Consider the following 14204-nt stretch of genomic DNA (forward strand, 5'->3'; position numbering starts at 1 on the left):
TTTACCTTACGTTCATGTGAGTCCTTATGTGCCAGGCAAGTCTCTTGAAGACAGCAGACACTTGGTTAGTGAATTGTTATCCATTCGGTATCTTTTAAGTGAAGCTTTCAGGCCATTTACATTCAACATTAGTATTGAGATGTGAGGTACTATTCTATTCATCATGCTATTTGTTGCCTCAATACCTTGGTTTGTTTCATTGTGTTGTTTTGCAGGACCTGTGAGATTTATGCTTTAAAGAGATTCTATTTTGGTTTATTTTGAGGATTTGTTTCAAGATTTACAGCTCCTCTTAGCAGTTCTTGTAGTGCTGGCTTGGTAGTGGTGAATTATCTTAGCATTTGTCTGAAAAAACTGTATCTTTCATTTATGAAGCTTAGTTTCACTGGATACACGATGCGTGGCTGGTAATTGTTTTGTTTAAGGAGGCTAAAGATAGGACACTTCTAGCTTGTAGGGTTTCTGCTGTGAGAAATCTGCTGTTAATCTGATGGGTTTTCCTTTATACGTTACCTGATGCTTTTGCCTCTTAAGGTTATTTCCTTTGTCTTGACTTTAGATAACTTGATGACTGTGTGCGTAGGCATGATCTTTTTGCAATGAATTTCCTAGGTGTTCTTTGAACTTCTTGTATTTAGATGTCTAGATCTCTAGCAAGGCTGGGGAAGTTTTCCTCAATTATTCCCTCATTATTCAAACTTTTAGATTTCTCTTCTTCCTCAGCAACACCAATTATTCTTAAGTTTGGTTGTTTAACATACGCCCAAACTTCTTGAAGCCTTTGTTCATTTTTTTAAAATTCTTTTTTGTGTTTGTTGGAGTGGGTTAATTTGAAAGCCTTGTCTTCAAGTTCTGAAGTTCTTTCTTTTACTCGTTTGATTCGATTACTGAGACTTTCCAGTGCATTTTGCAATTTTCTAAGTGTGTCCTTCATTTTCAGAAGTTGTGACTGTGTTCTATTTAGGTTATATTTCACTGGAGATTTTTCCATTCATATCCTATATCATTTCTTTTTAAGTTGGACTTCACCTTTCTCTGGTGCCTCCTTAATTGGCTTAATAGTCGAACTTCTTAATTCTTTTTCTGGTAATTCAGAGATTTCTTCTTGATTTGAATCCATCGCTGGTGAGCTAGTGTGATCTTTTGGGGATGTTAAAGCAAGCCAAGTCACAGTTCCTTGGCTGTCCCACAGCGCCTGCAGGGGCAATCCACCTCCTTCAAAGGCTCAATGGATCCTCTTGGCTTTCCTGGCATGTTTCTGCAGTAGTTCTTGGAGCAAAAGTTCATGATGTGGGGCTCCACACGCTGCTCTGTCCATCTGAGTGGGAGCTGCAAGTTTGTCCTGCCTCCTATCGCCATTTTCCCTCTATCTTTCCGCTGCATTTAAAATACAACCTGAACATCTTTCCAGGGCCTGCAAGACTGCTCCCCGAGGCCTCTTTCCTACCAGTTTCCTTCTCACTTGCTGCACTCAGTACATTGGTCTCACTGCAACTCAAGTACTCCTAGCTCATTCCCAGTGCCTCAGGGCCTTTGTATATGCTCCTCTCTCTGCTCAGAATGCTCCAGATCTCCCCAGGACTGGCTCTTTTACAGGCTTTAGCTCTGCAGTGATCTCCTTAGAAAAGCCTTCCTAGATGAATCATTCTATTGAAGGTTGTCCCCATCAATGTCCTGAGTCCCCAGCAATCACATGAATGAAGTTTTCTCTAGAATTCCTATCATTAGCTGAGCTGTTTTTGTTTATCTGTTTGCTCACTCATTGGCTGGCTGCCCCATTGGAATGCAATTCCATGACCACAGGGGCCTGGTTTGTCTGGTTCACCACAATCCCTCCTGAACCTGGCACATTGTAGGCACTCGGTGACTATCTGCAGAAAGAATAAGCATCTTTTTTTTTCCAAGTCAACAGCATGAGATTCCCATGGATTGGAGAAATGTATCTGAGCTGTTCAGCCACCTGCTGTGAGCCAGGCACTATACAAGGCCCTGGGATAGTGCTAACACCAAGGAGATCCTAAATAGCCCACAGAGTGGCCCTGTAGTTCTTCCTGGCCTTTCTGTTCATTTGCCACTAAAATTAAGACTTTAGAAAAAATTCAAAATACGAGTTAGGGCTCTCTGCATCACATGCTGTTATTTTTGATGGTTCTCACTCCAAGGGTACCAGACCTGTGTAGTGAGGACCCCTCCCCTGCCCCAAAGCACTAGCCATGGAGGGGCCAACATCATTTGTCACTGCCAGAAGTACCCAGTCGCCCAACAGCAGGCTGATAAACAGGGAGAACCCAGACACCAGGCATTCATCTCTTTAATGGGACATTAATGTTGTCAATTGGCTGCTCAGGCCCCTAGCACAGAATCCAACTGGGGCAGTATCTAATTGCCCCCTGATGCCAGCAATTTATGGAGTGGGCTCCCTCAGCTGCTCACATCCAGCAAATCCACTGGGAGTCTTAATTGAAAACAGTGGCTTAACAAGAAACTCTCACTGGTGCCTGTTTGTCATGGGGATACATACATTCATTAGACAGGGCTACAGAAGCTAGAGAAGGACTGTCAAGGAAAATATAAGAAAATATAAGAGGGTGGGACTCCACCTCTCCCCAACATACTTAGTCCCTCAAGATGTACCACAGTCTACAATCAGAATCTTGGTCCCTAATCCAGCAGTCAGAACCATTGTGACAAATCGCCTCCTTAGCACTTACAGATGTGAGGAAGGCAGAAACCAGGTGCTGCAGTTTTCTGTGAACAATATGCACCAGGCTTGATCACGCTTCCCCTTCCTTCCTGCACCACGACCCAAGTATACTCACTCATTCATTCAAAAGTCTTACTCAGCATCTACAAAGACTATGTACTCTCTGTGTGCTGGGGATACCGCAGTGAAGAGGGAGACACAGTTCAAGCTCTCTTGTGAACAATCAATGAGTGACCAGATAAAGCAATAAGATAATTTTAGATAGTAAATGCTAAGAAAAAGTATTACAATAGGGAAGGGTTGGGTGGAGAATGTAGCTATTGCAGCAGCTTAAGTGGGTGGCCAGGGAAGGCTTCTCTGAAGGTGTATCATTTGGATTTAGATCAGAATGATAAAAAAAAAAAGCTAGCTATGTGACCCATCTGTCCATCCATCCTTCCTTCCTTCCTTCCTTCAATCCGTCATTCATCTACTCATCTAATCGTATATTCAATGATTGATCTGGTACTTCCCTTGAGCGAATCCAGGTGTGCTAAAAACTATGGATACAAAATCACAACTAAGCATAGGATTTGTGGCCAAAGAGACCTAGGTTGAATTTTGAGCTCTCCCACTTCCTAGCAATCCAGAAAATCTTTGGATCTCTATAAGCCTCAGTTCTGCATTCTGTAAAATGGGACTAATATTACTGACATTGGTTTAGGAGTCATCACCGGCTAGGATAAAAAATTCAGAGGAGCAGAAATTCTACCCTAAAAAATACATCTGTGTTCCAGTTGGTTTGATCTTCCCCTGTTTAAGATGCTGGTGCCAGTGACGGGGGCTGGAGAACCTTCTCCAGGCACAGGGTTAGCTTATCTTTAGGGCTCTCCAAGTCCTCTTCTCCTCCATCTCCAACTAGAAGTGTCAGATAGTGGAGTAGAATCTGGCCGAGGGAACTGCAAAAATACAATGAAATGTGACAAGACCTGGCCTCTTACCTCGGAAAATTGAAGCCTCCCAAAGTCGCTGGGTGGGCTTGCGATCTTGAAGACTTTTTTCGGCATCACCCAGGTCTCCAGAGTCTCTAGTTTGCTCACGGCCAGATTGGTAGCATGATGCTTGATCAGAAAGCCCTGGAAGCGGTCGGCAAGGAAGTAGAGGTGGACAGATGCTGGGTGGCCCATTGGGTAGTACCTGAAAACACAGGCGCTCATGCGTTAGGGCCCAAGGTGTGTAGGATCACAGTGAGGCTCCCCACCCGCCAAGCTAGTTTTGTTCCTAAAGCAGTCCCCATTGTGCACAATGCCTACTATTTTCCTTACATGTGTCTGAAAGCTGCTCCCTGTGTATCTATGATCTCAATGACTATGAATACTTTTTTCTTTTGCTGATTGATTATAAATGAAAAACATGCTGACTGTAGGAAAGTACAACAAAGAAAGTAAAATGACTACTTCCCATGCCTTTTCCCATACATAATGTCAATTCACAGATACTGAGTCCTCTGGTGCTTGGTACCGGGCAGTGAAAATGGTGTGTGAACACTGTCATACTGATGGATTTCCTTCCCTTCAGCCTTATTTCCTATGCATCTATTTGCATAAATACTACATAGTTGGCATCTATCTATCCTAGCTATTATTCTGTCTTCGTTGTATAGTATTTCCTGAGGATTATCACATCTTTGAAAAGTCTCTGAAGACATGACATTGTATGTGTTGATACTCAGTGTTTCATCATAGTTAATACCACATTTGATAAAGCAAGTTCCCTATTATTGGGTGATAACTCTAATTTTTTGCTTCTCTAAGCAATGCTTCATTCAACATCTTTGGGCAAAACCTTTCATTCCTCTCTGTCTCTGTTTAAATCTCTGAGGCTCTTCGTGTCTGCGGCTTAACTGTTTCAGAAGTACTGATTTATTCCCTCACAGCCCTTACCACTCACACTGGTTGTCATCTTTAACAATGATTGCCAATCTGAGATAAACACACATGCACATACATGCAAAAGTGGCTTGTTGTTTTAAAATGCATGTCTTTGATCCACAAAAGCTTGCTGGCTGAAAGGGGCAGGGAAGCGAAGCAGAGATGTCCGGAGAAAAGGGGGAAGCAGACGGCAAAAGAGGAGTACCTCGGAGGAGCCCAGCTTGGTATATTTCCTACTTGTCAGATATATATTTCCTACTTGTCAGATAAAAAGCTGCCGCTTCTGCAATGTGTAAATTGCACAGCATTAAGAAGGCGCTTGTGGGTCCCTCATAACAGCATTTCACAAATCATTGTCCCTGCTCAGCTAAACGCAGCCTTCCCTCTGGTCCTGATCTGGAGTTTTAAGTCTTTATGTCCAATTATAACAGTTAGGGAAGCTGCCTTCCTGTGTTCACACATCTCCTGAAATCATTGCCTTGTTACTGGGATGCCTTCCAGGGAGCACAGAAAAAAAAAAAAAAACTTGAACAGTCTTCTTCAGATGGTTTGTTGGGCATTCACAGTTCATGCAAACCTGTTTTAAATCTGGACTTTGGGAGCGGAAAGTCCAGGGACTGTGCTGTCATTCTACCACTGCAACAAAATCTAGGCAGGGCTATCACATAAAACCTCCTGCGATGACAGAAATATTTTATTTATTTATTTTTGAGGCAGAGTCTCACTCTGTTGCCCAGGCTGGAGTGCAGTGGCGTGATCTTGGCTCACTGCAACCTCCGCCTCCTGGGTTCAAGCAATTCTCCTGACTCAGCCTCCTGAGTAGCTGGGATTACAGGCATCAGCCACCATGCCCGGCTAATTTTTGTATTTTTATTAGAGATGGGGTTTCACCATGTTGGCCAGGCTGGTCTCAAATTCCTGACCTCAAGTGACCCGCCCGCCTCGGCCTCCCAAAGTGCTGGGATTACAGGTGTCAGCCACTGCGCCAGGCCAAACGCTTTTTATTTCCATAGGATTTTGGGGAACAGGTGATGTTTGGTTACATGAGTAAGTTCTTTAGTGATGATTTGTGAGATTTTGGGGCAGCCATCTCCCAACCCACTAGCAAAGTGCGACTGCTCCGCACTTGAAATATGGCCAGTGTGACTGAGGAACTGAATTTTAAATTGTATTTAGTTTTAGTTAATTTACACTGAAGTAGCCACTTGTGGCTACCGTATTGGACAGCAAAGATACAGTCATGAAAGAGCCAGTGGTCACCTGCATTTATGTCCCAAATCTCCCATCTCCTGTATCTCACGCTCTCTTCCATGTGACTTTGCAAGTTTCCTTGTAGCTGAGAGGCAGAACCTATTTTTCTACCTCTGGAATCTTCTTTGGACAACAGAAAGTGGTAGAAGGGCTGTCATGTCAGTTCTGAGCCAGGGCCTCAAGATGCCTTGCACATTTCTGTTTGCTTTCTTGCTCTTTTGAGGTCACCATGAGAGCATGCCTGGGCTAGCTTGCTGGAGAAGGAGACATTTGAAACAGGAGAGCTACCCCAGTTGTCCCAGCTGAAGCCATCCTAGGCTCAGGCAACTATTCCCAGCCGAGGACCACAGAGCCACCTCCCGACTTGCAGTTGGCTGCAGATAGGGGAGCAAGGCCTGCCCATACTGGGAAAACTGTCCAGCTGATCTGCAAACTTGAGCATTACATACATGCCTATTGTTTCAAAACACTGATTTGGGAGTTGTTTGTTACACAGCGTTATCGTGACAATAGACAAGTAAAGCACTGCCAGTGTGTGTTCTGTGAGGTGGGTGAACTGTCATGGGAGTCAAAGGAAGAGTGTTTCCAGAAAGCAGCAGTCAAAAAAATTTAGAAGTCAGTCTTTGATTACTTGCCTCCCTTCACCTTCTTTATATTTTTTGAGACGGAGTCTCACTCTGTCGCCCAGGCTAGAGTGCAGTGTCGTGAAATCGGCGCACTGCAACCTCTGCCTCCCGGGTTCAAGCAATTCTCCCTGACTCAGCCTCCCGAGTAGCTGGGATTACAGGCATGAGCCATCACACCTGGGCCCTTCCAGCCGCGATTCTCCTTATACACTGCCAGAATCCTGGTCAAAGCCACCATCCTTTTATACCTGTGCCTCTGCAGGAGCTTCCTTAATTGTCACCCTCTCTTACTTTTGCCCACTATAACCTGTTCCCATATAGCCACGTCCATCGTCCTGCACTTAAATGCCACAAGCACTTTGCTTCATGCTTTCAATAAAATCCAAACTCCTTACCTGGTCCACAAAGCCCTACCGCTTTCTCTAGCCTCCTTGTGTTTCCTGCTACCCTGATCCACCACTTCCTTTCTCGTTGCTGCCTCTGACTTGTCACTCTCACGTGACTTTATCTTCATTTTTTGCACAGCATTTACCCTTATTGATCTTATATTCTGGTTTACTTGTGCTTAGGTGCTGTCTGTCTTCACACTAGAATGGGAGGGCTTTGAGTTCACAGGCCTGGTCTGCCTGGATCAAGGCTGAATTCTCCATGCCTAACACACAGCCTGACACATGATAGCTGCTCAATCAGTACTTATCGAAGGAGTGAAAATTCTAAAAGGGTTTTCTCTTGAACCTCGTGCATTTAAGTTACATCTACAGTCTCTGTAACCAAGGAGTACCACAAAGCCCTCTGATGCCTCGTCCTGACTGTATTTGGTATCCAAGTAATGAAAACCGTTAATGTCTCAAAACAGAAAAATAATCAAGATGCCGTACAATCGTCTACAGGAATGCAACTGATGTATTTGTTTGGCCCAAAGGTGTTTTTCTTGCTTATTTAAATACGATGAGCACTAAAAAAAATTAGATTTGCCTGGCAACTGCAAGTCCACATTCCCACAGAATGTACTGCGGTTCAGCACCATGGACCTCCAGGTTCCCATGGTCAGCGCACCCTGCAGGGGCCACACTGAGTGATTCTAGTGCTTCGTGCCTGCCCTGGAGGGCATTTGGGGACCTGTAATAAAATGCTGACATCCTTATTTCTGGATGGTAGATTACAAGCAAACTTTATTTTCTTATTCTCTCAACCTGCCATTTCAGAAACTTCTGCAATGCACATGTGTTACTTTATAATGAGAAAGAAAAATCAATAAACATTATTTAATGAAAGGTTATATTACAGACTGGAAAGGCACAATTTGCCTAAAATACCCAGATAAAAGGAGACTGTTAAAGTTTTCACTTGCTGTTTCCCCACATGCCCCGGGGCTAGGAATCCATTCTCTTCTGCCTTTTGGGATAAGGGTCTTTTGTCCTGATTTATTTTCAGGCTCCTATTCATAAATACATTGGCTTTGCCCACAGCAAGGCACCACAGTTCCATTACAATAAAAAACGAGGTGGATACCAGAGGATTTCTGGCTCGAGGCAACGTGACAGCTCACTTCATTCCAAAATAAGTACTAGGAGAAACTTTCAACAACCCTAGATAAATTGGGGGTGTCTTTTGGAATTTCCTGTAAGATCATTTACCTTATACATTCTAGGAAGCCTGCGACTGTAATTATTATGGAACGACATTTGCCTTCCAAGTGTCAGGCACTGCACTGTCTACTGGGAATACATGCAGGGATTCTGCTTCCAGACTAGCAGTGCGGGGAGAGACACTCCCTGGTGACCTTGACCCAAGATACCGCACAGGCTGAAGGTGAAGTCCCTGGAACTACTTTCAGCTTGGGAGATGGTGGGTGTGGGGTGAGCTATCTTAATAAGTGTCATAGAGGAGGTGGTCCTTGGATGGCTTTGTTGACTTGAGAAGGGTTGGCTATGCAGTGGGAGGCAGTGAACAAAGAAAAGCACAGGGAGAGAACAAGGAATTGTTACCATCACACACAGTAGGTTCACTGTTGGCTGCATCATAATGGCAACTGGCAACTAAGATACCAGCAATGACCTGAACCCTGAGCAGTTAGTACATAAAATGCTGTCAAAATGGGAATAACAAGTCTGGGCACAACGGCTCACGCCTGTAATCTCAGCACTTAGGGAGGATGAGGTGGGCAGATCACCTGAGGTCAGGAGTTCAAGAACAGCCTGGCCAACCTGGTGAAATCCTATCTCTACTAAAAATACAAAAATTAGCTGGGTGTGCTGGTACGTGCCTGTAGTCTCAGCTACTCAGGAGGCTGAGGCAGGAGAATCGCTTGAACCTGGGAGGTGGAGGTTGCAGAGATCACACCACTGCACTCCACCTTGGGCGACTGGGCAAGACTCTGTCTCAAAAAAACACTGTATAACTCATCAGGTAGTTTTTGACGATTATCTCCTTTAAACTTCACAACACCTTATGATACAAAGATGATGAGTATTACTCTCCTCATTTCACAGATGAGGAAACCGAAGCTCAGAGAGATGAATGCCTTGCCCAAGGTCAATAGCTTGTAAGCAGAGTTTAAACTGCAGGTCCTGGGTTCCTAACCCACACTAGTCTCCCTTTGAACTAAATCAGAAACTTTACGGAGAGAGAAGCTGAGGGATGTGAGGAGGCAATGGGCCAGTGTCACAGCCCTGCAGAAACCTTGCTGGCCAGGGATGAGACACCGCATGGGAAACCTGCCTGTGTTTTCAGAGAGTTAGTGAACAATCTTCCCCCCAGCCCCGTCACATACTGATGCTAAAAAAGAAGAAGCTATGTTGTTAAACGAAGAAGAAAAAGGAGGAGAGTGATTAGAGGCACTTCTGGGAATCTATCCTAAGGAAATAATCAGAAGAGAGAATGGAAAAAAGGGCTTTCGGAGAAAAGATATTCATCAGAACATTATTTACAATGGCACATTACTGACAATGGCAACAGTGAAGGGCCAGATTAAGCAAACTCTGGAACTTCTGCTCAATGGAATACTAGAGGCATTAAAAGGAATCATTATCATTGCGGAAGCTACTGAGCAGCGTGGAGAAATGGGGGCTAATGGTATAATGCCAAGGGAGGAAAACAGGATACCCAATTCTTGTTGCAATTATGTAAATATCCAAAATGCATATTGCTTCAGAACAAAAGAAAGGGTACACAACGTGAAAGCCTTGGCTGGCTTAGGGAAAGAGATGAGAGGAGAAGGGATTATGTTGAATTATTTTCCTACCTCCCCCTCTTCTTTCCACATCTTCTAGAACACTCTTTCCTGAAGTGTCAGCAGTTAGTGGTAGGTGAGACAATTGTAAGGGGTGGTTGAGAAGTTTCAACAATAGTTCTGCCTATTAATTTTCTTTGTGATATTTTTAGGTGTGATGACATTATGGTGAATGTTTTTTAAAAGAGTTATTTTTCAGAGATACGTTATTAAAATATTGATAGCTGAAATGATAGGATGTCTGGGATTGACTTCAAACTGATCCGGGAGGAGGCGGAAGGTGGGTGAAGATGAAAATGAAACAAGATCAGCCCCATGTTGGAAACTGCCGGGGCTGGGTGATGGGAACATGGGGTTCCACTGTTCTATGTTGTACATCTTTGACATTTTCCATCAAAAAAAGTTTTGTATCTTCCACTTAAGACAAATGCTACATATGATATGGTGACATAAAGCTTCCTTCTAAAGTATATATATGTAGCATGAAGAATGAGTAAAATCATTGGGTACATAGGATATCTGGTATCTGAGAAAGTAAAGCACAATTGGAAATGCCATGCACGCTAGGAGGGTGGTGTTAGATGAGTTTTGGGCAAAGGAAGAGAGAAAGCGCAGGGTGGCATTGCAGATCCCTAAAGAGGAGGAAGGGCCCCCACTCTGTACCCTGAGCCTCCTCCTCCTTCTCAGCTCCCCTCTCTGCATCCCACGTAGGGCTCACCGGCAGCTGTTCTCCCCATCCGTGTGCAGGGACATCTCGGCCCGTCGAAGACCCAGGCGGGCAAAGGAGTGGTACAAGGTGAGTGTCACGTCACTCAGGCTGTGGATGCCGTCAGGCTCATCGTAGACATTCTCCCAGTAGGAGCGGAGGCCCGGGGTACCTGCAGGGTAGTTCCCGTACAGGTAATAGTCCAGCTGCCCAATGATTTCCTGATTCACCACGGCTTCAAACTTGCGGGCAAAGAAGGTAGGCCGGGCTGTCTGCTGTACTCATGGGATTAAAAATAGAAAAGCCACATCAGTGAGTGCTGGGGGTGGGGGGAACCTGAGGGCATATCCTGTGGTTAGAAGCAAAGCTCTGCTGGACCCAAATTAGCTCCGATACTTTTTTGCACCTCTGTGTTCTCAGTTTCAATATCTGTAAAATGGGTTATAATAAGGGAGTGAGGAGGACTAAATGAGTTAATCTGTGCAGAACATCTAAAGCAATGATAGGCACTTAGTAAGCATCATTTAGATGTCTGTTAAAGAAACTAAATTTTAGATGGTAATAGCTGGGATGGATCTCAGACCTCATTTAGGCAGAGGTCACAGCTAGTAATCTAGGGCAAATACAGCCTGCAGATGTATTTTAGCTAGCCATATTTAAAACAAACATGAAAGAGTTCATGGAAATTCTTTTGGCTTCTCTTTAAACAGCAATAGATCTGGCAACCCCAGGTAACATGGTAACAACTGGTTAAAGCTGAAGGGTAGTGGCTATTCCTTTAGACAGCACCTAGGTTCTTCTGCTCACTGCAGTCTCCACCACACCCTATTGCCTCTTTGGTATTTCAGCCAACTTGCAGACTCACAAGGGATCAGAATCTCTGGGACTTTGAAAAATTCAGATTCCAGGCCAGGCACGCGCCTGTAGTCCCAGCTACTCAGGAGGCCGAGACAGGAGAATCGCTTGAACCCAGGAGGTGGAGGTTGCAGTGAGCCGAGACTGTGCCACTGCACTCCAGCCTGGGTGACAGAACAAGACTCTGTCTCACAGAAAAAGGACCTACTGAGTCAATAGCTCTGGAGTGTAGCTCAAAAAAAAAAAAAAAAATCCCAGGTGATTATGATTCAGTGTTTCAGGACCACTGATATCAACCAAACTCTCAAGGAAACAGGCCCAGAGATGGTAAGGGACTTAGCTGAGAACACACAGCAAGTCACTATCAGAGATGGGATGAAGAATCAGGGTGGAGGGTTAAAGAAATACTAAGCACCTGTAATCTACCAGGTTTTATATTCAGTAAGGCCACACAGTAAATATTTAAAATAGCTTTGAAACCTTCAACTTTGCTTTTATGGCATAAAAGCAGCCACAGACAAGAGACTAAATAAATAGGTATGGCTGTGTTCCAACAAAACTTCATTTACAGAAGCAGGCAGTGGGCTGACTTTGGCCCCCAGGGCTAGAGTTTGCTGACCCCTTGTGTAGGGCTGCAGAGACAAATAAAACACAGGCCTCTCCCTTGAGGAGCTTATTATTGACCTAAATTTGGGTCCAGCACTGTTTTCATGGTGGTAGATTAATAGCAGCAATAACTACTGACCACACACAATATGCAGGGCAATGGACTTACGTCATTACCTCTAATTTTCCCTGTAACTTGGCAAGGCAGGTATTATGATTCCCATTTTACAGATGAGAAAACTGAGCCCAGAGAGGCAAAGCAATATGTACAGACTCACACCATTGTGAGATTTGAAGCCCGAATGCATGACTCCAAAATCCAAGCTCTTTCTACTGTATCACTCCAGGACTGAGGCAACTGAGTGAAGTGGGAAGCCCCCTCATGGTAAGTACCCTTGGTGTTATTCTAAACATGTCATCACCAATCTGCTTCAGGAAACCTCTCTGTGATGGGGAACACAGCTTGGTTGCTTTCACAGTAGCACTGTAGAGAGTTAGACCACCTCTATTCAAATCCTCATTTGGCTACTGTCTAGCTGTGCCGGTCGAGTCACTCAAACTCTCTGGGCCTCAGCATCCTTAAAATGGGTTACTGGCATAGTGTTTAGCACACAGTGTAGGCTGCTATTTGATTATTATCACTAGCCCCTTGTTACCAGGAACTCATCTAGGGGCAGAACAAACTCCTTTCTCTGCCTGTGATTCTGACCATAGCTGGATCTTCTAACAGGGTACGTTACTATATTATTCTTTCTCTCCAAGTTCTTCACACAAGAACTCCGAGTTCCTTACAGGTAGCAGTGTCTTGACTCTAGATCTTGGGGGATATTCCTAATCTCTGCTTGCTGTGAGCACGAGGCAGTCTTTATCAGAGGCTACAATGTCCCCAGGATGCCGGGCTAGGATACAAATGCTGGCGCCTGGGGGGAGTGCGGGGCTCTGCGAATCAACATGTGGAGGTTTTGTGCTCTAAGTGATGAAGATTCTCTGCGATTAGGGCAGTGAGGGAGTGGTCCTCTCCAAACATGGTAATTCACTGAATAGGTCAAACACTCTCCTGCAACCCTCTTTCAGCTCAGCAGATCCTTTCTGCAGGGAAGATGTGGGTTTAAGCAGCTCCCTGTCTGCCAGCTTAAGGTGGCTGCAGCTGCTGGGTGGGAACCTTAAGGGGAATACGAATGACAGAAAACCTGCAGTGTACTCTGCACTCATACAGGCACAAAACCAGGAAGGCAGCAGGGACTGCTGGAAAAAACGCCACTTGGAACACCCCCCTCCATGCCTTAGTTTCCTTACCTGAACAATAAAAGTGACGTCTGCCCCAGTAAAGCCAATGCCCACACAGCCTGGCACAGAGAAGATCAAACACAAACAGCATCCTGCTCACACATCAAGGGCACCTTGGCTGGGTTACGAGCCTGGCACTGTGTCCCTGCCTTCCTGTGTTAGTGGTTTGGGAAGTAGCATACCATCTCTACACGGTGGCTCCAGTGACCTGAGTCATTCGTTTAACCATTTAGTGGCATTCATATTTGTGCTCTCTGCTGCTAGGTGTGGGGAGAGGTGGAGGAAGAAGCCAGTATGCACCATGCTGGCTTGTAGGGAGCAGAGCAGGAAGGGGTGCCCATCCTGGGGCCAAGCACTCTCAGGGCTCATATCCCTAAAATGGAATAATAATGAAAGGTCATTTGTTTCTGGGTTAATGAGTCAACGTGGTTAGAACAGCCCTGAAGTAAGTGCTCAATAAACACTGGCTACTGTTGATGCTGTTAACTATTATTATCAACAGCCAGGTTTGGGCACCATGTGATAAGATGACCTGCAGGTCTGGCCTTGGATTTCTGCAGAGGTTTGTTGGGAAGGCATCACTTAGGAGGCTGGCAGGCCATGAGAAAGTCTCACCTGGAAGCGGTGGAAGTCCTGTGGCTTGAAGTCGTTGGGGGAGCAGCCGCACCAGTCCACGATGTGCTTGTACTGGCACTTGCAGCCCAGCTTGCGATTCCAGTTGGTGATGCGCAGGTTGTTGTCCACCATGGTGTCGCAGTGGGGGCTGTTCTCCAGGACCGTATGGAAGAAGGACTGCAGGGGAGAGAGGGGCCGAGCCTGAGGACACCCACAAAAATGGTGAACCCTTGCTCTGAGTTCATGTAAAAACTAGTTGTTTAAAAGAATGTGGCATCTCATCAGAAGCTGGGCAGCTTCCTGTACAGCTTGCAGAACCACAAGCCAAATAAACCTCTTTTCTTTATAAATTACCAAGCCTGAGATATTCCTTCATAGCAATGCAAAAATGTGTAACACAACTACCCGGCTG

At 45.0% G+C, this 14204-nt stretch overlaps 1 protein-coding gene across 1 annotated transcript in view; it reads right to left on the reverse strand.

Annotated features, from left to right (window-relative positions):
• Positions 1-14204, reverse strand: part of XYLT1 (xylosyltransferase 1) — a 256950-nt gene that overhangs the window by 21909 nt on the left and 220837 nt on the right. The window contains exons 8-10 of the mRNA XM_058434252.1: positions 13793-13969; positions 10442-10704; positions 3685-3880 (exon numbers count right to left, since the gene is read on the reverse strand). Of these exons, the coding sequence (XP_058290235.1) occupies positions 3685-3880; positions 10442-10704; positions 13793-13969 (636 nt within the window). The remainder of the gene's footprint in view (positions 1-3684; positions 3881-10441; positions 10705-13792; positions 13970-14204) is intronic.

Source organism: Hylobates moloch, unplaced genomic scaffold (assembly GCF_009828535.3).
Source record: "Hylobates moloch isolate HMO894 unplaced genomic scaffold, HMol_V3 SCAFFOLD_23, whole genome shotgun sequence".
In the NCBI taxonomy this organism is placed as follows: Eukaryota; Metazoa; Chordata; class Mammalia; order Primates; family Hylobatidae; genus Hylobates; species Hylobates moloch.